This window comes from Ipomoea triloba, chromosome 5 (assembly GCF_003576645.1).
Source record: "Ipomoea triloba cultivar NCNSP0323 chromosome 5, ASM357664v1".
NCBI classification, from domain to species: domain Eukaryota; kingdom Viridiplantae; phylum Streptophyta; class Magnoliopsida; order Solanales; family Convolvulaceae; genus Ipomoea; species Ipomoea triloba.
The window spans coordinates 31,284,934-31,307,484 of record NC_044920.1 but is presented as its reverse complement, the minus strand read 5'-3'; the positions used below and the strand labels follow the sequence as shown (position 1 = coordinate 31,307,484).

The window sequence follows — 22,551 nt, the reverse complement described above, 5'->3', positions numbered from 1 at the left end:
GTTTTTCGCCCCGCTTCCAGTTACTCCACCTCTCGAGCACTTGACCTTTGATCACCAAGCCCGCGTCAAGCCTCAGGTTTCTTTCGCTCGGACAGCAGCTAGGATACTCCGCCTCTCCTCAGGTTTTTCTCCCCGCTTCCAGTTACTCCACCTCTCGAGCGCTTGACCTTTGATCACCAAGCCCGCGTCAAGCCTCAGGTTTCTTTCGCTCGGACAGCAGCCAGGATACTCCACCTCCCTTGCTTAATCCAAAGCAAGACGTTGTTGATAGTCACAAACAGCGGACTGTGGCGCGCTCTTCGACTGAGGCTGAATACAAGGCTCTGCCGGATGTCTCTGCAGAGGTCACATGGCTCGTCTCTCTTCTGAAGGAGCTTGGTCTGCCTCTGTCTACAATGCCTACGCTGTGGTGTGATAACTTGGGGGCCACCTACCTATGTGCGAATCCTGTTTTCCATGTTAGGACGAAGCATGTTGAAATTGACTATCATTTTGTTCGTGATAAGGTCTCCAAGAAGGAGGTGCAGGTTAATTTTATCTCAACTAAGGATCAACTCGCGGACATCTTCACCAAACCACTCTCAGGTGTTCAGTTTTCTTTTCTCCGTGGCAAGCTCAATGTGGTTCCGGCCACCCTTGAGCTTGAGGGGGAGTGTTAGGATTGTATTAGAGTTGGTGTTCCAGTAGGTTACTACTATTGTGTGTATATATCTTGTGTATTCATCATGAACAGTTATTCAATACACATAACTCTCATCGTCCGGTCCTTCCTTCTCTTAATAATTTCTGCCCCGAACCACTTTGTTTCTTCCGCCGCCGGAGGAGGACAAAGAATATCTACGAGTCAAAATCAGTCAGCTCTACTTCTCTACTACATGAATGTATAATGCAGATGGAACTATAGTTACTCAAAATAGTACTTTAGTTCTACTGAAATAAAAATGAGTACATCATAATAACATAATGAGTTGAACGGGATGAGTGTCGTTTCTTTTCATTAAAAGAAACAACACCGATTTGAATAGTCTACGGTAAAAATTGCCCTATTAAAATTTAAAACTAGGAATATCAATTTTTATATATTACATTTTTATTGAAGAATAAGTCCGTTATGGGGATTTTTAAAAAATTTGTAATACTACGTACAAACATGCATCATACATGTTGATTGATAGTTTTATTGGTTTTGATCTGAGAAATGCAAAAAGTATTAATATACTAAGAAAATGTTCAATTAAAAAAAGAAAAAAACTAAACTAAGAAAATAATAGCTTTTAATCGTGGTTGAGCAATATATAATACTCTCCTCTCCTTGCCCCGCATTCCTCTCATCTGAAGTTGTCTTCCACAAGTACACAAAAAAAAAGGGGTAAGGTGTTTGTTTATCATAATTATATGAACTTTTGACTCCAATTCAATTCAAGATTTGAATAACAATAATCTTTTTTTTTTCATATTCCCCTTTTTGCAATACAATTAACGAGAAGAGCTTCAATCTACCACGGCGAGGGAAATCCTGGATGTGTCTTCTATGTAATGTAATGTAATGCAATACATTAATGTCATTAGTTATGCATGTATATATTGTGAGATAGCTAGCACGGACACATACACGTATGTTTTCTTTATATTCTTTATGTGATATTGTATTACATACGCTATTGATTTCCATGAAATCAATTCCATAAAAATATGGGTGCTGGCAGACTGCTCATCATCCTAAAAATCAATTAGATGATGCATTGATGCATATATAATCACATAAAGGGCTGAACAAATTAAATGAAACCATTTGTTTCGATCTGTTATGCATATGGATACCAAACTCTTTTCTTCATTCTCAGGTTCTACCCTTTGGAATTCTGCCAGTGTCATCCTAGCTAGCTAAGCTTGCCTCATACTGTAGGCACATCCAATAAGATCAGGTCAGTACCTGTAAAATCAAGCATCTTCAATTCTTTCCCACCTTCCATGATTTAAAATAGATCTGATCTGTTTTATCCATGAATTCAAATATGATTGATGAATAATACTGTACCACCTGTTAATTTGTTTATGCATGTGCGCCCACGCTACAAATCTAAAAATGCAATGCACATTGGAAACCTTTTTATCTTTAATTATTACTCTGCATAATATTAGCTCAAGTACGTTTTAAATTCATTGATGGACAGCTTGAATTAGTGCCATATGTTTGTACGTACGTTGCATATATGGATGTAGCTGTAGCTATATATGTAATTTTACATGCCGCATGCATATATGTGTATGAGGAATCGTAGCTTCTATATATAATTTGATGCAGATCAGATGAGCTACTTGCCATCAGAAGATGCTTGCGAGCCAGGAGAGAGAGACCTGGCTCCCAAGGGCGCAAACATGTCGTCGACTTCTAATTCAGCAAATTGCCCCAAGAAATCTGACCAAATCGAAAACTTTAGCATTTACTCTGGCACCGACTCACTACTGCACCAACCGGCAAATACATCTTGTCCCCGCCCCTCACCACCGACGACTTCTCAATCATCGACGACATTAGTACCTCCTCCTGCAGGAGGTATGAAGACAACCACCGATGGCAAAGGGGGTCAATTGCTATCTAATCATGGCCGAGGGAGTGGCAACACCAGTCGAAGTGACAGCTTAGAAAGTTCTAGTGCACCCTTCAAGCCCCATACTGGCGGTGACATTCGATGGGATGCTATTAATTCAATTTCTTCAAAAGGGTCCCCTCTCGGGCTCAACCATTTTCGGCTGTTAAAACGACTTGGGTATGGAGACATTGGAAGTGTCTATCTTGTTGAACTCCGACGGACTAACACCTTCTTTGCTATGAAGGTTATGGACAAAGGGTCTCTTGCAAGTAGAAATAAATTAATCAGAGCTCAAACAGAAAGGGAGATTCTTGGTCTACTTGACCACCCATTCTTACCCACCTTATATTCTTACTTTGAGACTGAGAAATTCTATTGCTTGGTCATGGAGTTCTGCAGTGGAGGTAACCTTCACACTCTCAGGCAGAAGCAGCCCAACAAGTATTTTAGCGAGGAGGCTTCCAGGTAGGTCCAGTATATTTAATTTGTTCTTAGGAGATCGAGAGTAAAAATGATTTAGTTTTTCATTTAAAAAAAGTTATCCAAGGAATTAAAACAGGATATTTAAGTCGTCAAGCTAGATTATATATGATGGACCAGTTCAATATAATCCAATCAAGCTAGTTACTGACTTGTTCATCTTTGCTGCATGAATGCAGGTTCTATGCATCAGAGGTGCTGCTGGCACTTGAATATCTGCATATGCTAGGAATCGTTTATAGGGATCTAAAACCAGAAAATGTATTAGTCAGAGATGAGGGTCACATTATGCTGTCTGATTTTGACCTTTCACTTCGTTGCTCTGTGAATCCCACTCTGGTGAAGTCGTCATCTGTGCATGCTGCAAACGGCGGTAGTGCCAGTAGTAGTGGCAGTGGCATTTTGGATGATGAGAATGCTGTGCAGGGGTGCATACAGCCATCCACATTTTTCCCACGCATCCTTCCTAGCAAAAAGAACCGCAAGTCCAAATCGGATTTTGGGCTATTTGTTGGGGGAGCACTTCCTGAATTTATGGCAGAGCCAACCAACGTACGCTCAATGTCCTTTGTTGGCACTCACGAATACTTAGCTCCAGAGATCATTCGCGGAGAGGGTCATGGGAGTGCAGTGGACTGGTGGACATTTGGAATATTCTTGTACGAGCTTTTACATGGGACCACCCCTTTCAAAGGATCTGGAAATCGTGCCACTCTGTTTAACGTAGTTGGACAACCTTTAAGATTTCCGGAAAGTCCACAAGTAAGCTTTGTGGCACGTGATCTGATAAGGGGGCTCTTGGTGAAGGAGCCACACAAGAGAATTGCATACAAGAGAGGTGCAACAGAAATAAAACAGCATCCCTTTTTTGAGGGCGTAAATTGGGCTTTAGTAAGAAGCGCACTTCCTCCCTACGTACCCGAACCTGTAGACTTCTCACAATTTGCTACCAAGGAGACAACTCATTCCACAGACAAGAAGATGGCTGAAATCGGAAGCGATACAGACATGAATAGTTCTAGTACCACCGATTCTTCTTCATATATTGATTTCGAGTACTTTTAATTATCAAGTCCTCATATCTTCAATAATTTAATTACAACCTACTACGTACATGCATAAGTAGACAAATAATTAATTTGGTTTTGTAAAAAGTGATCAAGATGCCATCCAGTTATATATACATACATACATTTTACTTTTGTTATTTTAATTTTAAATCTTCCCCTCCGAGGGAGTTGTGTGAAACAGTAAATTTATAATGGAAAATTCATAATGCAATATCTCTACGAATTCATTTGAGGAAAGGAAAGTTATAATTACATTGCACTTTTTGCATATGTGGTTTGTTTAAATAGTAATTTATATGTATATGTGAATTTTTAGTTATACTATTGGATCAAGTCAATATATAATGAATGCTTTGTAATTAGTATAATTATAGTTATATACTTGTGTATGCTACAAACACCACGTACGGGAACTATAGTTTTTAAGAGACTCCTTTAGTACTAGGTAAACATATAATAGAGTTTTAAAATAATTTAATTTAGCATCTAATTAATTCTAATATATATGTTATAAAATTTAACTATTTGAATAAAAAAGTTAGTACTATTTAAAATATGCAAACATTTCCTGCTGCCTAATGTTGAAGGAAACAAAATTGAAAAGTCACAATTAACATTTCACAAGAAAGCACATTAAACAATTAAATTTATAATTTTGAGAAGTTTCAAACCAGCAAAATCTCTAAAGAATGGGAGGAGTCCACGTTCACTGTCCACCTACTTGGATTAGGGGAAATTGACTGAAATTGGCATGTGTTTCAATAGTGTTAAAATAATAGGGTGATTTTAAACCAGGCACAAAAATAGGTAAAATGCCGTTGAATCTTGCGTCTCTTGTAAAAAATGCAAGTCTCAAATGCGTTTTTAGAAATTTGGTAAAATAATTTTTTTTTTAATTACTCAATGTTAAACGTAACTGGCACTTGCGTTTCACGTAGTATATGAGAAAGTGAGAAATGCAAGTGTCACTTGTGCCTCTCGTATATAAACCTTAAAGGACAGATGTTTATGGTAACATGCACTCAAAGTAAAGTCAAAACTCACATGCTCAGGTCTCAACAGAGATTTAGTATAAAAGAAATAAAACAAAAAGTCAGTAACTACCCGCCAAATAGACTTATCAAACAAACGTTGTCCATACCAGTGAAACTATAGTTTTTAAGAGACTCCTTTAATACTAGGTAAGCAATTACAAATTTATTTATATTTTTGTCATAATAGAGTTTCAAAATAATTTAATTTAAAATCTAATTAATTATAATCTATATATTCTAAAATTTAACTATTTGAATAACAAAATGGTACTGTTTAAATTATGCAAACATTTCGTGCTTGCTAATATTGAAGAAACAAAGTTGAGAAGTCACGATTACCATTTCACAAGAAATTAAAGCAAATTAAACAATTAAGTATGTACTTTTGAGAAGTTGCAAACCAGCAAATCTCAAAGGAATGGGAGGATTAGGAGGAGTCCACCTACTTGGGCACGTTTACAGTAGTATTAGCAAAATAATTTTGTTTTGACTTTTACATAGTATACGAGAAATGCAAGTGTCACTTGCGTCTCTCATCTGTAGACCTTAAAGGGCAGATATTTATGCCAATATGCACTAAAAATAAAGTCAGAACTCGCTGACTCGGGTATTAACAGAGATTTAGCATAAGAGAAAGAAAACAAGCGTTTGGGGTAGCTCTAACAGAGATTTGGGGTGTGTTTGAAAAGTAGGAAAATGACTTCCGGAAAATGTTTTCTGGAAAATGGGTCATTTTCCGGAAAACAATTTCATTTCCGGTGTTTGGTTGCATTTTGGAAAAACTATATTTGTGTGTTTGGTTCATTTTTTGGAAAATGAATTAATTTGTATAATTTTACATTTTAATTATTTTTTTTAAAATATACGATAATAATAATAATATATATAATAATAATAATATTTCTTTTAAAAAGTAATAGATGTGGCCATTTTGGCCAAAAAAGTTGTTGAAGTCAAGTTCGGAAAATGACTTCTGGAAAAAAAAATAAAAATTTGGAAGTCATTTTCTAGAAAAATGGCATTCTGAAAATCATTTTTCGTGTTTTTGGTGTTTGGCAAGGGGAAATTAAATACGGTCAATGGAAATTAAGAGAGTAGTCAACGGAAAAAGAGGGTTTTTTTCCGGAAAATGACTTCCCTTTTCACTGCTTAGCTTTCGAACATCAACCCCTTCGCGTTGCCGACAGGTTTCCGCCGACTGGAAACCAGTCGGCGACTGGTTTCGCTTCCATTCGCGGACTGGTTTTGCGAAACCAGTCCAACTGGTTTCGCTTCCAGTTGCGTACTGGTTTCGCGAAACCAGTCCGACTGGATTCGCTTCCAGTCGCGGACTAGTTTCGCGAAACCAGTCTGCAGGTTTCGCTTCCAGTCGGCGACTAGTTTCGCAAACCAGTCGCCGACTGGTTTTAGTTTTTTTATTTTAATTTTTAATTTTTTTTTTAAATTTCTTTTTGTTAATTTGTTGTGGTTTCTTTGTTAATTTGTTGTGTTTTCTTTTTCTTAATTTTTTTTTGTTTTTAAAATTATTTTCTTGTTCATTTTCTGGAAAATGAACCAAACATATAGACAGTTTTCCAGAATACATCCAAACTAAATTCAAACTAAATTTCAACATAGAGAATTTCCCTTCACATACCTTGGCTGCCCAATTTATGTGGGGAGGAAAAGAATTTGTTTGTTTGCAGGTTTGATAGCAAGGATTAATGCTAAGTGCAAAGGATGGCAAAACAGGCTACTATCACAGGGGGGAAAGCTGTGCTTATTAAGTCTATGCTGGAAGCAATGCCAGCACACATTTTTTATGCAGTGGACCCTCCCAAAGCAGCAGTGAAGCAGATTGAGAAGCTATTTGCTGACTTTTTCTGGGGTAGTGTGGAAGGGAAGGGGATATATCATTGGAGTTCATGGCAATCCCTTGCAAAACCAGTGGATGAGGGAGGTGTAGGTTTTGGAAGCTTGAGAGATCTAATTGTGGCAGTAGGGGCTAAGCTGTAGTGGAAGTTCAGAACTCAAAATACTCTGTGGGGAAGATTCCTAAAAGCTAAATATTGTAGAAGAGTGCACCCTGTGTGCGAAGGATGGCAGTATAAAGATTCCCATATTTGGAGAAGAATGTTAGAGGTGAGAGAGATGGTGGAGGATGAGATTGTGTGGAATATTGGAGAGGGGAGGGTGAATGTTTGGTGGGATAATTGGTTGGGAGTGGGGGCTCTGGCTAGAAAATTGGGGCTGCAGGGGAAAGGGCAGGCTAGGGATGAGCTCAGATATTTTGTAAATAATGGAAGGTTGGACTTATAAGGATTAGGGGTTCATGTGGAAGAATTGGAAGGACTAGATGGGGAAGTTAGAATAGAAGAAGGGAAAATGGATGAGGCAGAATGGAGGCCTTATCCTGGCAGAGATTTCAATATGATATCTGCTAAAAAGTTTCTGATAAAAAGAAGAAATGAAGGGGAAGAGGAAGGGAGAAGATGGTGGTATAAGAAGTGTTGGGCTAAGCATGTGCCTTGGAAGATGGAGTTTTTGGTTTGGAGAGTGTTTAAAAGGAAGCTTCCCACAAATGACAGATTATTGAGATTTGGTTTTAACATTGTCTCTAAGTGTTATTGCTGTTCTACCCCTGCATTTTGTAGCTTGCAGCACTTGTTTAGTGAAGGGGAGGTTGCAATGCAGGTATGAGATTACTTTGCTGGGTCAATGGGGGTGAGGTGGAATGGGGGAGGAATTATGCAAAGGTGCTTTGATTGGTGGAAAGGAGGTGTGGCAAGAGAGAATAGGCTGATCAAGTTTTTAAGAGACATGCTCCCTATTGTTATAATGTGGGAGTTGTGGACTCAATATACTAGTTGTAAATATGGGAAAGGAAAGAAATCAGTTGCCAATGTAATTTTTAAGGTGGGAAAGGGGATGGCAGAGTGTATACACAGAAGATGGCCACAGTGGGATGCCCTTCCACCCAACTGGACTGTGATAATGAAGAAGGCAAGGGGTTTTGGGTGTCAAAGAATTACTGTTGCAGTATGCTGGGAGAAACCTCCTAGAGGCTATGTAAAGATTAATTGTGCAGCAAATATGAGGGGTGATACATGTGGATACTTTGTGAGGAATTCAGGAGGTCAGTTATGTGCAGCAGGGGTATATTCTAGAGGAGAACTGTTTGACCTTACTCTACAAGAGCTAATTGCGGTAATGCTGAAGGATTGCTGGGATTGGTGTGCCTTGAAAGGAATTGACAGGGTTGTGATTGGATCAAATGACATAGAATGCTTGAGTGATGAGGTACTGCCTCAAGGGTGGAGTGGGGCAGGAAGGAGGTGTAAAGAAAAGGTTAACTGTGTGGTGGAATGTTGTAGGTGGGGGGGGGGGGGGAATGTGAGCTTCTTGAAGGGGGGGGGACTGCCAAGGTCCTTCACTCACCTCTTGGCTTTGGAGGGCTTGCCCCAGTTTCTCTTTGTGCCTGGTCATGATCATGTCTAGGCTGTGCAGAAGTATGGGTTGGGCTGGAAGGCCCAGCTGGTTTGTTTGGGATCCAGGGAGGGCTTTGTTTGAAAAATGAATGAGAGAGTGGTGTAATGGAAAAATGAAAGGAGAAAAAAAGAGAGAGTGATGGGGGGAGGAAAGGAAAAAGGAATAAGGAAGAGGAAAATGAATGAGAGGTGGGGTCTGCTGGACAAAGAAGTAATGGAAAAAAAAAAGAGAGGGGGAGGGGTGTGGAAAAGAGAGGCTAACCTGTTTGCTCATTTTTGCAGGATAAAATTAGCAGGAGAACTTGGAAGAATGACACCTGGTGATGATGCTTTAAAGGGAGTTGAACTGGGTTTGGTATGTCTATGTAAGGCAGCAGCAGAGATGTATGAGGCAAATAGAGGGCCTTGATCCATGGCTTTGTTTGATGATTGTTTGATATTTAGGAATACATATGAATGAGTTAGGAGTATGCATGTCGACTGGGGGGTGGTCTTGTGAGGGTAGGTTCATTAATTATAAACTGATGATCTCCCCTTATGTCTATTTGTTAATGAATGCTTGTGATTGTGGCTATGTGTTAAGCCGATATTATCTCTTGATTTCTGCATAGCTTACACACTGATGTGGGAGTGTTTGAATGGTTGAGCTTGTGAGTAGTGATCAGTCTATGAGGAAGGTTGCATGGTGAAATAAGGAGTTTTGTTGAAAGAAAAAAAAAAGAAGAATTGATGCTGAAAAAAGGAAAAAGAAAAATGGAAAAGAATGATATGAAGGGAGGGTGAATTGTGTGTGGTGAAGCCATTGCTCAGCATGAGGGTTGCAAAGATCCCCCTCGGTTAAATGCAGAGCTCTGTATGAGGGGGATTGACCTAAGTGTTGAGGGTGGGGGGAGGGAGCCACCGCTTATACTTTCTACTATATATCTCTTGGTGGCCAAAATGTGGAGCTCCGTACACTCAGGAGATGGTAGAAGGTGTAAGGGTGGGTGGAGGTGAGAGCTATTGCTCTTGGAGGGGATCTTGAAGGCTTCCCGGGGTACAATGCAGAGATCTGCACCTTGGAAGTTGATCCCCTTGGAGAGGGTAGCTGGGAGGTTTTCACGAGTTTGGCTGTTTGGACATCGTTCCCACCCTGATGTGTGGGGCAGAAAGCATGAGATGATTGAAAGTTTTTGTATGTGTTTGTGCTTGGATGTATGAGATAGAGTAATGGGAGATTATGAGTTTATTGTTGATGAACTTTCTTGAATGATACTAGCCCTTGGGGCCATGTGATGACTAGTGAGTTCGGGTCACTTTTGGGCCCGACGTCTGTATTGAACATCTTTTTTGATTTCAATAAAATGTTGAGTTTTGATAAAAAAAAAAATTATTTTCCGAAAAATAACTCATTTTCCATAAGTCATTTTCCTGCTTTCCAAACGCACCCTTAATAGTTTTCATAACAAATGACTAAATTAGGTACAAAATCAATAAGAGTAAAGCGTCATTTTGGTCCATTGACTATGCAATTTTTTAAATCAATTTTGGTCACGTCAGCCAATTTGCCTGTCAAATGTGATCGGCATAAATTAAGTGTAAATGGAAATGAGCAAAAACGTCATTCCATGTTATCTCTGAATTGGGAAAAGCGAGCATGTTCCTCCATCACTTAGACCTCTCATTGCTGAAATTTATGTTTTCTGAGACGGGTAGCTTGAGCTTTGGAGTCACCGAAAATCATGCGGCGTTAGTGGAACACTACGGGGAAGCAACAAAGGACGATTTTGTGGCGATGGAATGGAAGAGATACCGGGGTGTGAGGTGACGACAATGGGCGAAGTTCGCGGTGGAGATAACGCCGAATGCACGTACTTAACACCGAAGAAAGCGGCTCTAGCTTACGACCGAGCGGCGTTCAAGCTGCGGGGCTCTCGAGTTTTGCTGAACTTTATCGCGCTAGCTTCCTCCTCTGACATATCAAAGTCGGTTAAGGTGAAACGTCAACAACCAATTCCAAAACCGCGTTCGCTGTCGTCATCTTCATTGGAACATGGCAGCTGTACCTCAAAGAAGACGAACATGGTCACCTTTCCCAATTCAGAAGTAACATGGAATGACATTTTTGCCCCTTCCATTTAAGAATAAATGGTCACTTAATTTATTTCAGTTATATTTGATCGGCATGACCAATATTGATAAAAATGCATAATTAAGGTACGGAATTAACATTTTTAAAAATTATGTCTAGCAATTAACAAGATCTCAATAATCAATGGACAAAAATGACAATATATTCAATTAATAATCAAAAGACCAAAATAAGTAACTTTTAAAGTCAAGGACAAAATTAAGCAAATATACATAGTCAATGGACCAAATGAGATATTGACTCAATTTTAGAAAAAATTTTCGTGAATACAAAAGAAATTAAAAAATAACAGTGACACCCATAAATGCCGGCCTCACCATGGTTTTTCAGGTTAGGGTTTGGAAAGAATTACAACTACAGAGATAGAGAATACATAATAGGGGAAGGAGGACAAAGAAGAAAGACAAGAAAAATCAGGGAAGGAAATGCCTCTGTTCCTGACGGATGAGGAATTCGAGCGTTGCTCTCACGACCCAATTTTGGTTGCGGAGAAGGCAGATGCATTCATCAGGCAGCTATACAACCAACTGGAGACGGTGAAGGCTCAGGCTGATGCCGCCTCTATCACCGCCGAACAGACCTGCTCCCTACTCGAGCAGAAATACGTTTCTCTCTCTTCTGAATTCTCCGCTCTCCAATCTCAGCAATCCCAACTCAACTCTTCTCTCGATCAACGCCTCTCCGAACTTGCTCAACTCCAAGCCGACAAGCACCAGCTTCACCTCCTTTCTGTATACAATACTATCCATGTTCCTTCTTTTTCTCCGTAATTATTTATTTACTTTTGTCATAGTTATCATTGAAATTTGCTTTTAATGACATATTTTCTTACTTTTCCCGGACCATATAAGACTGGCAAGGATGGGGAGATTGAACGCTTGTCTACAGAGGTATCCGAGCTTCATAAATCGAAAAGGCAATTGATGGAATTGTTGGAGAACAAGGATTTAGAGATCAGTGAGAAAAATGCCACCATCAAAAGCTATCTCGATAAGATAGTATGTACAGTACCTCTCTGATTACTACCACCCTATCTACATATTTTGTATCCCATCTGTCTATAATTGAATTTCTGTACTGTAATAATTGTTAGTGTATTCATTTTATGAATATGATTGCTTGAAGGTCACTTTATCTGATAATACTGCATCAAAGGAAGCACGATTAAGTGACTTGGAGTCTGAATTAGCTCGCTCTCAAGCTTCCTGTTCACAGCTTCTGCAGGTACATACAGTGATAGTTAGTCTCTTAGCTGTCGCTTACATGTCATCCCATCTGGCTTTTAACTGAGGATCTGCTGAACATTTGTCAGTCTTTTCAGGATGTTTATTTCTCTAATGATAATTTCTTTTTTCATAAACGATTAAAAGATGGTAATATTTATACTTTGTCCTGTTTACCCAGATATCCTGTTCTTCTCAATGAAAATAACTATTATGGAGTATCATTTTTACTTCCTATACACTGCTTGCTGGTGTTTCTTACCCATTCCCTGCTTTGATTCTTGATGCATTTATGAAATTCTTGAATTTCTGTTTTCGCCCTGGATTCAAGCAGGAGAAGGAACTAATTGAGAGGCATCACACATGGCTTAATGACGAGTTAACTACCAAAGTCAATGATCTCATAAACCTTCGTAAAACTCATTCCAAACTTGAGGCAGACATGTCTGTTAAACTTTCTGATGTAAGTTGGTATTGAAGAGCATGTCATGCCTACTATTTATTCTTTGATTCACCCACACAACATCACTGATGAATGTATTGACAAATTCAGGTAGAGAGGAAGTTCAGTGAAAGTTCTAGATCTTTGACATGGTACAAGGACAGAGTAAGGGAGCTGGAGTTGAAGTTGGCATCCTTGGAGCAGGTTTGTCTGTTAGTTTCCATTATGTTATTTATTTTCCTGGTTGATCCATTTGTTTCCTAATATTTTTTTTTAATCTTCATTATATAATTGAAGGAGCTGTTATCATCAAAGGATGCAGCTTCTAGGACAGAGGAACAATCATCTGCTGAGATTTCTACTGTAAGTGTTTTCTATTTTTTCTATCCTCTTTTATACTTAAGTTCATGAGTAAAGTAATTAATTCACAAAAAAAAGCATTTAGCTGGTGAACACAGAGCTTTAGAATATGCTTCTGTGGCCACACATTTTTTCTTGGCATAAATACTGATGCATGTAGCTCTTAATCATCCTCAGGACCTCAGATAGGAAATGCATTAAATGTTTTTTTCCCCAGTCTTAATACCTGCACTTTTTTTGGTTTATTAAACATTCAATTAAACCACCTTCTCGTCTATTACAGCTAGACTAGAAGCTATTGTAGTTGTCCGCTGAAAGTTTTCTTTATATAATGTAGGCGTGTAGCTTGCCTTGTCATAGACTCATTTCCCTCTTTAGTTAATATTTTGACAACAGGGATCAGTGGGTGCAGCCTTCTTATTGTAAAATGTTGGTATGTATAGATAGAGTTGTAAAGATATCAATCAAACAGATACAATGCAACAATTGTAATGCCACCTGGAGAGAAGTAGTTTTATCTGAATTATAGATTCTTTTCACTCTGTTCTTTGATTGTGGTTTGTTTCTTGTCTCCTAATAGGGATATGAATTGGCTTGTTATTAACTCAGTAAAGTACTCAAATATGCTGAATATATATGCAAAATCTGTTTACTAAATCAGGGCATGTTTATGCATCCTATTACTTGGCTCAACCCTGTTTGGCTGTTTTATGAGAAGTATGATTTATGAATTTTCTTCTAGTGTTAGATAAGGGTTATGCAGCACTCATCGTTTTACAATAAAGAGATCATATTTGCATCTGTACCTAACATTCCTAATTCATGTAGTTAAACAAGCTTGTGGAACTATATAAAGAGAGCTCGGAGGAGTGGTCTAAAAAGGCAGGGGAACTTGAGGGCGTGATTAAGGCATTGGAAGTGAGTTTGCTTTGCAGTTGGTTATTTAAATGAAACTCATAGTAGAAGCAAGATGATTGGCTTTGCGATGCCTTCCTACGGGTCTAATGAGACCAGTTAACTTGTGTTTGTTTATTATATTAGTGCTATCCTTCACATTTGTTTTGCTTTACATGAGACCTTTTCTAATATAATTGGCTATTTCTGCTATTGTTAATTAGGCTCATTCAAACCAAATTGAAACTGACTATAAAGAGAAGCTTGAGAAGGAAGTTTCAACAAGGAAAGAATTAGAAGAGGTATGCCATGTCTTACAAAGGGCATTTTTAACATGACTGGTGATTGATAAGATGATTCCTAATTTTCCAGCATAAATACTTGTTTTCCTCAGTTTTATTTAGTATACTAAGTGATAAGTGAAACACTCACAATGAATTGTTTGGATTTTTCTGCTATAAGGGTAACAATATTTAGATTGGTATTAAAAATTGGGTGGCAGGGCTCTCACATGAAGATGCTAATTTTCACCATGCATATTTTAGAAGAATAGGGAAACAAAAAATCAAGAAAGGCAAAGGCATACTAAGATTTAAATGTATAGAATAAAAGCTGCTAAGGTACTATTTCTGTCATTTCTTAACTTCAGTTTTATTTGTCTGGATGGAGTAGGCACTTGCATCTTTAAAGGAAAAACTTGCAACTTGTGAAGCAGAGTTGGAAAAAAGCAAGGTAGAGAGTAAAACAATGCCTCTGAGTAGTTTAAGTACAGAATTGTAAGTCTGCTTTACCCTTTCTAAATCATTGGTTACTTAGTCAGTCCATCATTTCTCCAATCTTTGTTGTTAAAGATTCATTTTTCATTCCTATATCATCCACGCTGCCAGTGTTTGCATGTAAAATGTTTGATGAAGTATTTTAAAAAAAATCCTTGTGCAATTTGATTTGCACAAAAAACAGGTTAAAATGTGCTCCTTATTTTTGAATGAGCATCCAAATTGGAGCTTATGATCATATTTGTATTTGATACTCTTTAGAAAAATACACTCTCGTTTGAGATGGAACTAAAGAGAGATTTGCTAGCTCAATTGTAGATTGGTTTTAGTGCCTAATAGAAATGTAGCCAACTCTGACTATATTTCACTATATGTTGTTTGAGTAGTTATAGGTAACACACCCATAAGACTAAAGATGATCATGGAGGAAGACTTTTAGATGGAAGATTTGTAATTACAATCTCTTGGTATCAACTTAAACCATTTTGTTAAGGAGACAGAACGATACAAATGGCATCTATTGTATATGAAGCACGTTATTCTTGCTTTCTTGTTTTGGTTTTTGTGGCTGGAGAGAAAAAAGAGAGCATTTGTGGGGGCCCTGATGGAGGTTGGTAGTTTCAAGAACCACCTACTAATTACAATTTCTTGGTATCTATTTAATCAATTTTTGTAGGGAATCCCCAGCAGCTATGCCATCTTGCTCCTCCCCAGCCAAAATCACCAAATTACCAACAAAGGAGCTGTACTAGACTAGTACTTATCTTCCAGTTAGTGCCATTAGTCTAGTTCCACTTAAGATGATTGTGGTTGCAAATTTCCCTTTCTACCTTTCTCATTAGGACAACTTAGGGAAAATGTTATCAAATAAAGAATAGTTAAATGTCAGCGAATGTCTGGTATTTGCTAATACATTTATGTGCATTTGATTGGTCCTTACTGTTTGGTTTCAAAATATTGAATAATGGCAGGTTTGTGCCCTCAGTTCCATCAACCGAGATGATTGAAGATGATCGCTGGCTTGTACCTAGTATTCCAGCTGGTGTTTCAGGAACAGCATTGGCTGCATCACTTCTTCGTGATGGTTGGAGTGTGAGTTCTGTTAATACATCTATTCTTATTATTTTGTTCAATGCTTCTCTTGGAATTCTTCTCCTTGTTTATGCACCCTAACCTAGAAGTTAACAAAATCCAGATTCCTTTTTGACAAACTGAATTAAGTCCAGTAATTTTTCACGTTTCTGTTCTTGCAACCTCCTAACTCAAGGAATTTTCGTTCAATTTCTTAAGCTGGTCAAGATTTACACGAAATATCAGGAAGCTGTTGATGCATTGCGTCATGAGCAACTTGGGAGAAAACAATCTCAAGCTATCTTGGAGCGGGTATATGTTGTTGAACTCTGTACTGCTTATGTATTGTTAATCATAATGTTTTTTTATATAAATGTCATGTTAATAACATTTTTAGAGCATACCATTGCTCAAAATTACATGCTCATATACTGAATTTTTGGGTATTCCACTATCTTAATTAAATTTTCCTTTTATCTTGATACCACTCTGTTCAAAGTAAAATATGTTTGTTTGCTTGGAGTTGGAGTATAAATTTGGATTAAATGGATGTATATGTTGATTTCAGGTACTTCATGAAATTGAGGAGAAAGCTGGAATCATATTGGATGAACGAGGTATTTGATTTTTCTGGTTCCCTAGTAAGAGATGATGCTCCTCTATCTCATTCTATCACATGACTTAGAGCTCAAATCTATCTGTAACTAACAATGAACTTCAAAATTAGCTGGAATTTTTGGTAAATTTCATTAATTACATGAATTTTTTGATTCATATGTTGAGCTGTGACATTGCAGACTTGGAAGGGAAGGATACAATATGCGTGAACTGTGATTTTAAGTTAAGACAACTTGTTTAGGGTTTTCCAACACTGCACTTATGTTTTATTATTTGCAGAGGAGCATGAAAGGTTGGTGGAGGGATACTCTGCACTAGATGAAAAGCTGAAGCATTCTCTTTCTGAAAAAGCCACTTTAGAGAGTAAAATTGAAGATTTAAAGGTTTTTCCCTTTTTCCCTTGTCTTTTTTTTATTTATTCTTTAAGTAATATATATATATAAATTATAAAATTTTTTGCTTGGTCCTTGTGTATGATATTTAATTTTTCTTAGGCTGATTTGCGAAGATGTGAGCGTGACTACGTAGTAGCTCAGAGAGAGAATCTTGACCTCCAAAAGCAGGTTTGATTTACAGGAAAATATTTTTCTGGGTCGTTTTTATAGTCTTGTTTTGTATTATAGTTTTCAGAGTAAATTTGGGAACTAGGAACTCTTTTCTTAATATTCTTAAATATTAGTATATGCATTTTATGGAGGCCTTTTTTTTTTTGGCCTTTATGGTCATAATTATTGATGCTCGATTCTGTAGTCTTTTGCTTGAAATATTTTCCTTTGTGTAACCTCTACTGAAAATCCTAGTGTAGGGATGGATATAATGTTTTAGGTTTATTGGATTGAGTACTGTTTATCATCTCACCATAGGAGCTCATCCCTCTTCTGGATTGCCTGCCTATGTTTAATGAACTGATACACAATGGCTTTTTCTTTTTTATCATACCTGGTCTTTTTTCAGAAATTTTATGCTCAATCTGTGTAGGATACAGAATTGCCCAAGTGATCTCATTGATGTGAGACAGTTTATTCATCTCACAAAAGATGGCCCCTTCTTGTTTTAGAACGCTCTTAAAAAGTTTTCATTTTGCTACTCTTTTTGTAGGTTACTTTGCTTTTGAAGGAGTGCCGTGATATACAACTCCGGTGTGGGTCAGTGGAGCATAAAAGTGTCTATGAGAATATGGCTATTGCTGAAAGTGATGCTGATAATGCTGAAAGTCTGGTATGTGTTTTCTTAAAGTAGTATGTAAGCCCAAAGTCCTATTGTTTGAAAATTCATATTTTATTTTATATATGTGCTTGAATCAATACCTTTCAGTTGAGCTTCAAGGATATAAGTGGATTAGTTGAACAGAATGCCCAATTACGGAGTCTTGTTCGCAACCTTACTTGTCAGATTGAAACCAGAGAATTAGAGTGGAAGGTGTTTAAAAACTTTTTCATACAATATTAAATGGAATTGTAAACTTGGTAGACTTTAAGATATTCTGCTTACAGGTTGTTGTGACTTTCAGGATAAGTTTGAAAAAGAGCTTCAGAAACAAATTGATGATGCTTCGTCCAAAGTAAATGCAATTTTAGCAAGAGCTGATGAGCAAGGGCGTATGGTTGAGTCACTTCATACATCTGTAAGCTTGTTAAGGGATTAAATTTGCTGAAGTAGTTTCTAGCGTCATTGCTTTCTTTCTTTTCTTATTTGACTTATTTGATTCTTTAATACTTTCTTAAAATTAGGTGGCAATGTACAAAAAGTTATATGAAGAGGAACATAGGCTTCGCACTTCTGATAGGAAATCTCCACAAGATTCAACAGGTTTTCTCCATTCGCAAGCAGTCTTTTATATTCCCTGGCTTGGATTATATTTCACAATCTGCCCCAATAGGGTTTATATTGCTAGCTGAATTTTCTTGATCATTTTCAATTGAATAGCAATTTTTGTTTTTGTGGAACTCAAACCTTTCAATGGGTGCTTTACATTCATATTTACTGAATTGAGAAACACATGAGTGAGTTGGCATGCTTTATATTCTGATTAGGTGAATTGAAAACCATGTGCATGATTTGACATAAATACATAATACAAAGTAGTATCTTTTATTTGTGACATTTATAAATGCTGGAAGTAGGACTTTCATTCAATATAAAAATTTACATTTATTCCCTTAGTTACTTCTCTTTTAAGTGGTATAGTTACTTGCCATTTCCTGAGGTTCATAGATTGTTCTCCTTTATGGGGTTGCTAGTTTCATGTCATGACAGTAAGTAAAATCTATTTTATTTGTTATAGAGGATCAAAGGACAGAAACAATGATTTTGACTGAATCGTCCCAGGTATGAGAAATTTGATAAGACCAAATATTTAAGATTTTATTACTTACTGGAAAAACACTCAGGATTTGGTGTAAGCATGCAGGGGGTGTCACAGAAGGCACAAGAGCATAGACTAGAGCGTCTTAAGTGCATTGAAGATGAACTGGTGAAATTACGGTATACAACTTGCTTTTTAATTTGTATTTCAGTTTCTTTTAGTGATAGGGTTTTACATTGTTTGTAGTGTGTACTGATGGTGATGTTGAGGCTTAGGAGAAAGAGGTCATCAATTTGATAATTGTTATTTATGTTGTTGTATACTTGTATTCATCCATTGAATTTTGCAAGCACTCAAATTTTGATTTTTAGCCATACTTATCATCATCTGCTATATTCTACTATTTAAAAGTTGCTGCTTATATAGTTATATCTTTGTTTTCCTATTAGGACTGAAGTAATATCTTTACGATCAGAGCGTGACAAATCAGCTTTGGAAGCACAATTTGCACAGGGGAAACTTGATAGATTTCTGAAAGAATTTGAACACCTGGTGAGATCTTTTTCCTTTAATGTGTCCTACTTTATTTCCGCTTCTAGGGATTTTGACAGTACTGGTTTCTGAATAAGGTTTAAGGTGCTGTTTTAACCTTTTAACATATTTTTACATATTAGAGAGAGGAACACAATGCTGTCCTTTCAAGGAATGTGGAGTTCTCACAGTTGATTGTTGACTACCAAAAGAAGCTGCGTGAAAACTCTGAGTCATGTACTGCTGCTGAGGAGCTTTCAAGAAAGTTAAAAATGGAGGTGAGATTTTTGGAACTTACCATGGAAACATAATGTCATGGTTAGATTAACCTTTTTTTTTTTCCTACACAGGTTTCAATTCTTAAGCACGAGAAGGAAATTTTGGTTCGTTCAGAAAAGAGAGCGTCTGATGAAGTTCGTAGTTTATCTGAGAGGGTTCACCGTTTGCAGGTTCAGTTTTTGTTTTATTAACTCCTATTTTTTGACCCTTCTTGATTTTTCTTTGGGGGGGTGGGGAGGTGGTGTAGCAGTTGGACTTTGTGATCATTTGGTGACTAAATGTGGTTATCTGCAGGCCAGTTTAGATACTATTCAAAGCACTGAGGAAGTTCGTGAGGTTGTCTTTTATTTGTGATGCTGTTGTAGTTTTTAGGTTGGCAATTGTAAGATTATGAAAGTAACATTTACTTTTTGCTATGGCAGGAGGCTAGGGGTGCTGAGAGGAGAAAGCAAGAGGAATATATTAAGCACATTGAGGTATGCTATTCTGATAATCAACATAACCAACAGATGAAAAATTAAACACAGAATAATGGGAGAGATGATAGCTTGAGTTAAGTGCCTTGTATAGTTGTATGTAGAAAAATTCTGTTCTGTTTGGAAAAGTTGTCAATAATTATTTGCATATCTCTTAGCATATCTATTATTTGCGTATCTCTTAGCATATTATTTTATTTTGGTAAATAATGCAGAAAGAATGGGCTGAAGCTAAGAAAGAGTTGCAAGAAGAGCGTAATAATGTCCGAAATCTTACACTTGTGCGGGAAAATGATTTGAAGAGTGCACTGAGACAAGTTGAAGAAATGGGAAAGGAATTGGCAAACTCCTTGCATTCCCTATCTATGGTTGAGTCTAGGGCTGCTGTTGCAGAGGTTTATCTAATGATGATTGCTCTTGCCTATCTCATATGTTCAAAATAATTATTTGTCCCTGCTGTTTATCACTGACATTTCTTAAGTTGTGACACTAATGCTATTCCTTTATCCAGGCACGGGCTGCTGGTTTGGAAGAAAAATTGCAGTCTTCACATACTAAGGTAATTTTAGTACCGCTTGGACTAGTTGTGTTATTCTTCATATGATGATTTATTTATTTATTTTTGTGCCTCTGCTTGCCAGTTTTACTTCCTATGTATTCTCATATCTATAGAGGCTTTATCTGTAAGTTATTGAGTGTCATTGTTTTCTGGAATAGAAGATTGAAGACATGTTTTGTATTGCAGATCTCTGACATAGATGGTGGAAGTGGTCCTTCATCCTCTTCTAGTGAGGTAATGACACCAACTGCATGTCTGTGCCTTTTGAGTGGTTCTTTCTTTACGGTGGTTTATCATATGAGATATTAACAATGATGGGGTGTAAGTTGATAACAGTTATCTATCTGACTATATCTTTTCTGATAATAGATTAATTGTAACATGCACTTGTCCAGTTAGCTATTAAACATGCATTTGGGTGTGTGTTGGGTTGGGGGTTTATAATATCTTATGTTCATAGTTTCAACATGTTTGATTATATGTAGCAGTATCACATATCGAAATTATGGCTTCTTCTTACTGTGGAGTTGACTTATCTTTCAAAGACAGGGAAATATGTAATACTATATTTATATTCTTTTTTTGGCTTCAAGAATAACTCATTTGTTTGAAACCTTTTAACATGTGTAATTGAAAAAAAAAAGAAGATTGTTGCGGACCTGTGTACTGCCCAAGAGGAAATAAAAAATTTGAGAGAAGAAGTAAAGTTTTGCAAGGATCATATGCTGCAGGTGTGTATTCTATGTTATTTAATTTGCTTTTTGTATTACTTCATTGCTTAAATTCCGCTGTTATTGCAGTATAAAAGCATTGCTCAGGCAAATGAAGAGGCATTGAAACAGATGGAACAGGCTCATGAGAACTTCAAAGTTGAGGTATTTGCAATTTCATATATTCCACTGAAAATGAAGATTTTGGGTGAATCACCAAAACAGTAGAATGCATATTAAAGAATTTCAGCGAGATCTTTTATAGAATTTTTACTTTCCAGGTCTTGACATGGAAGAAATTAATGGGATCTCTCTATTAAACCTCTCATTAATTTTTTCCAATCAACTCGTCTTCCATGAGTTTAACATAGAAGAAACTAATGGCACCTCTAAGTTGAAACTCGTGTATAAAATTCTTTAATTTTCTAATTTTTGCATCATTAATGGAAGCAAGTGAAATAATGAAATGCTGATATTTGTAGAGTTCACAGTGCAATTGCCCCTCATGAATTCTTTTCTTTCACTTCATATATTCACCAGGCTGATAACATGAAGAATTCTCTTGAAGAGGAAATTTTATTGCTTAGAAAGCGGGCTAAGGAACTTGAAGGTGAATGTGACTTGAGGACTAAGGAGGCTGCTTCTGCAAATGCTGGAAAAGACGAGGAACTCGCAGCTGCCTTTTCTGAAATTGCCCATCTTAAAGAAGATTGTTGTTTAAAGATGTTAGCATCTTTTAATTATTAAATATTGTGAATTGTCAATTCAATTGGATTTGCAGTCAAAATTCTTTCATATATTTTGATAGGTCCCAAATTGGAGTCATGGAGATACAAATTTCTTCATTGAAAGATGATTTGGAGAAAGAGCACCAAAGGTGGCAAGCTGCTCAAGCTAATTATGAAAGACAGGTTTGCTCAAGTGCCTTGTTTGCATTTTTGGCAATTTCCAAGCATGCTGTTGCTTATTATCTTGACCTTATTCTTGGACCTTAGTATATATCCACTAAATCATGCTTCTTTAAATTTTCTATCATCAAATCCTTTTGTATGTTGGGTTTTTTGATAAGAAATAAAATGTATGTGTTTTATGGTCTTATGGCAGTTTGTTTGTTTTAGGTAATTCTGCAGTCGGAAACTATTCAAGAGTTGACAAGAACATCTCAAGCTTTGGCTTCGCTGCAAGAAGAAACATCTAAGCTACATAAGATGTCAGATGCACTAAAATCTGAAAATGTAAATATTTGTCTATAATCAAATTCTTTATGCAGGCCTTTCTTGATTTTCCATTTGTTCAGGGAATGACCCGAGTCTATGGGCTGGATATGTATATCACTTTTTAATAGATAACAAATCTGCACTTCTATAAGATTTGACTTTGTAGACCAAGGGGATTCATATCCAGCAAAATTTTAATTTTCATGACTTCATTTTTGGTCATTCAATTTGGTGTAGTGGTGTAAATGTTTGCTGTGGTTTCTTATATGCCTTTATTCGTTAATTTTTCATGTTTTTGTGTGTGTGTGTGTGAT

The 22,551-nt window shown here is 37.0% G+C and overlaps 3 protein-coding genes across 4 annotated transcripts in view; all 3 read left to right on the top strand.

The window, feature by feature from the left end:
* Positions 1–1,421: 1,421 nt before the first annotated feature.
* On the top strand, positions 1,422–4,139 carry LOC116019118 (serine/threonine-protein kinase AGC1-7). Its single transcript, XM_031259221.1, has 4 exons — positions 1,422–1,538; positions 1,845–1,925; positions 2,306–3,059; positions 3,254–4,139. Exons 3-4 carry the CDS (start codon positions 2,311–2,313, stop codon positions 4,137–4,139), a joined length of 1,635 nt encoding a protein of 544 aa, XP_031115081.1. The 5' UTR covers positions 1,422–1,538; positions 1,845–1,925; positions 2,306–2,310.
* Positions 4,140–6,710: 2,571 nt separating this feature from the next.
* Positions 6,711–9,915, top strand: LOC116019135. The gene is made up of 2 exons (XM_031259252.1): positions 6,711–9,146; positions 9,257–9,915. The coding sequence occupies exon 1, from the start codon at positions 7,876–7,878 to the stop codon at positions 8,653–8,655; it is 780 nt and encodes a 259-aa protein (XP_031115112.1). The 5' UTR covers positions 6,711–7,875; the 3' UTR covers positions 8,656–9,146; positions 9,257–9,915.
* Positions 9,916–11,094: 1,179 nt separating this feature from the next.
* The window catches only part of LOC116019111 (nuclear-pore anchor), an 18,648-nt gene continuing 7,191 nt past the window's right edge, over positions 11,095–22,551 (top strand). Inside the window, exons 1-33 of one of the 2 annotated variants that reach the window (XM_031259207.1) lie at positions 11,095–11,507; positions 11,628–11,774; positions 11,902–12,000; positions 12,334–12,462; positions 12,553–12,645; positions 12,739–12,804; positions 13,630–13,719; positions 13,920–13,997; positions 14,368–14,471; positions 15,443–15,563; positions 15,762–15,854; positions 16,111–16,159; positions 16,440–16,543; positions 16,655–16,723; positions 17,259–17,378; positions 17,475–17,579; positions 17,671–17,784; positions 17,891–17,969; positions 18,445–18,488; positions 18,571–18,644; positions 18,915–19,017; positions 19,140–19,274; positions 19,347–19,445; positions 19,570–19,611; positions 19,698–19,751; positions 19,967–20,146; positions 20,263–20,310; positions 20,497–20,544; positions 20,958–21,041; positions 21,111–21,185; positions 21,561–21,745; positions 21,829–21,931; positions 22,139–22,255. In XM_031259207.1, coding sequence (XP_031115067.1) covers positions 11,202–11,507; positions 11,628–11,774; positions 11,902–12,000; positions 12,334–12,462; positions 12,553–12,645; positions 12,739–12,804; positions 13,630–13,719; positions 13,920–13,997; positions 14,368–14,471; positions 15,443–15,563; positions 15,762–15,854; positions 16,111–16,159; positions 16,440–16,543; positions 16,655–16,723; positions 17,259–17,378; positions 17,475–17,579; positions 17,671–17,784; positions 17,891–17,969; positions 18,445–18,488; positions 18,571–18,644; positions 18,915–19,017; positions 19,140–19,274; positions 19,347–19,445; positions 19,570–19,611; positions 19,698–19,751; positions 19,967–20,146; positions 20,263–20,310; positions 20,497–20,544; positions 20,958–21,041; positions 21,111–21,185; positions 21,561–21,745; positions 21,829–21,931; positions 22,139–22,255 — 3,357 coding nt within the window. In that variant the 5' untranslated portion in view covers positions 11,095–11,201. Of the gene's footprint in view, positions 11,508–11,627; positions 11,775–11,901; positions 12,001–12,333; positions 12,463–12,552; positions 12,646–12,738; positions 12,805–13,629; positions 13,720–13,919; positions 13,998–14,367; positions 14,472–15,442; positions 15,564–15,761; positions 15,855–16,110; positions 16,160–16,439; positions 16,544–16,654; positions 16,724–17,258; positions 17,379–17,474; positions 17,580–17,670; positions 17,785–17,890; positions 17,970–18,444; positions 18,489–18,570; positions 18,645–18,914; positions 19,018–19,139; positions 19,275–19,346; positions 19,446–19,569; positions 19,612–19,697; positions 19,752–19,966; positions 20,147–20,262; positions 20,311–20,496; positions 20,545–20,954; positions 21,042–21,110; positions 21,186–21,560; positions 21,746–21,828; positions 21,932–22,138; positions 22,256–22,551 lie in introns of both variants that reach the window. The other variant, XM_031259206.1, reaches the window with a different exon arrangement.

Bases quoted from the DNA above. Each gene is read 5' to 3' on its own strand.
- LOC116019118 (XM_031259221.1), top strand. From the start codon at position 2,311: ATGAGCTACTTGCCATCAGAAGATGCTTGCGAGCCAGGAGAGAGAGAC. The intron at 3,060-3,253 runs GTAGGTCCAGTA...GCATGAATGCAG, and splicing joins TTTAGCGAGGAGGCTTCCAG to GTTCTATGCATCAGAGGTGC.
- LOC116019135 (XM_031259252.1), top strand. From the start codon at position 7,876: ATGGGGGTGAGGTGGAATGGGGGAGGAATTATGCAAAGGTGCTTTGAT.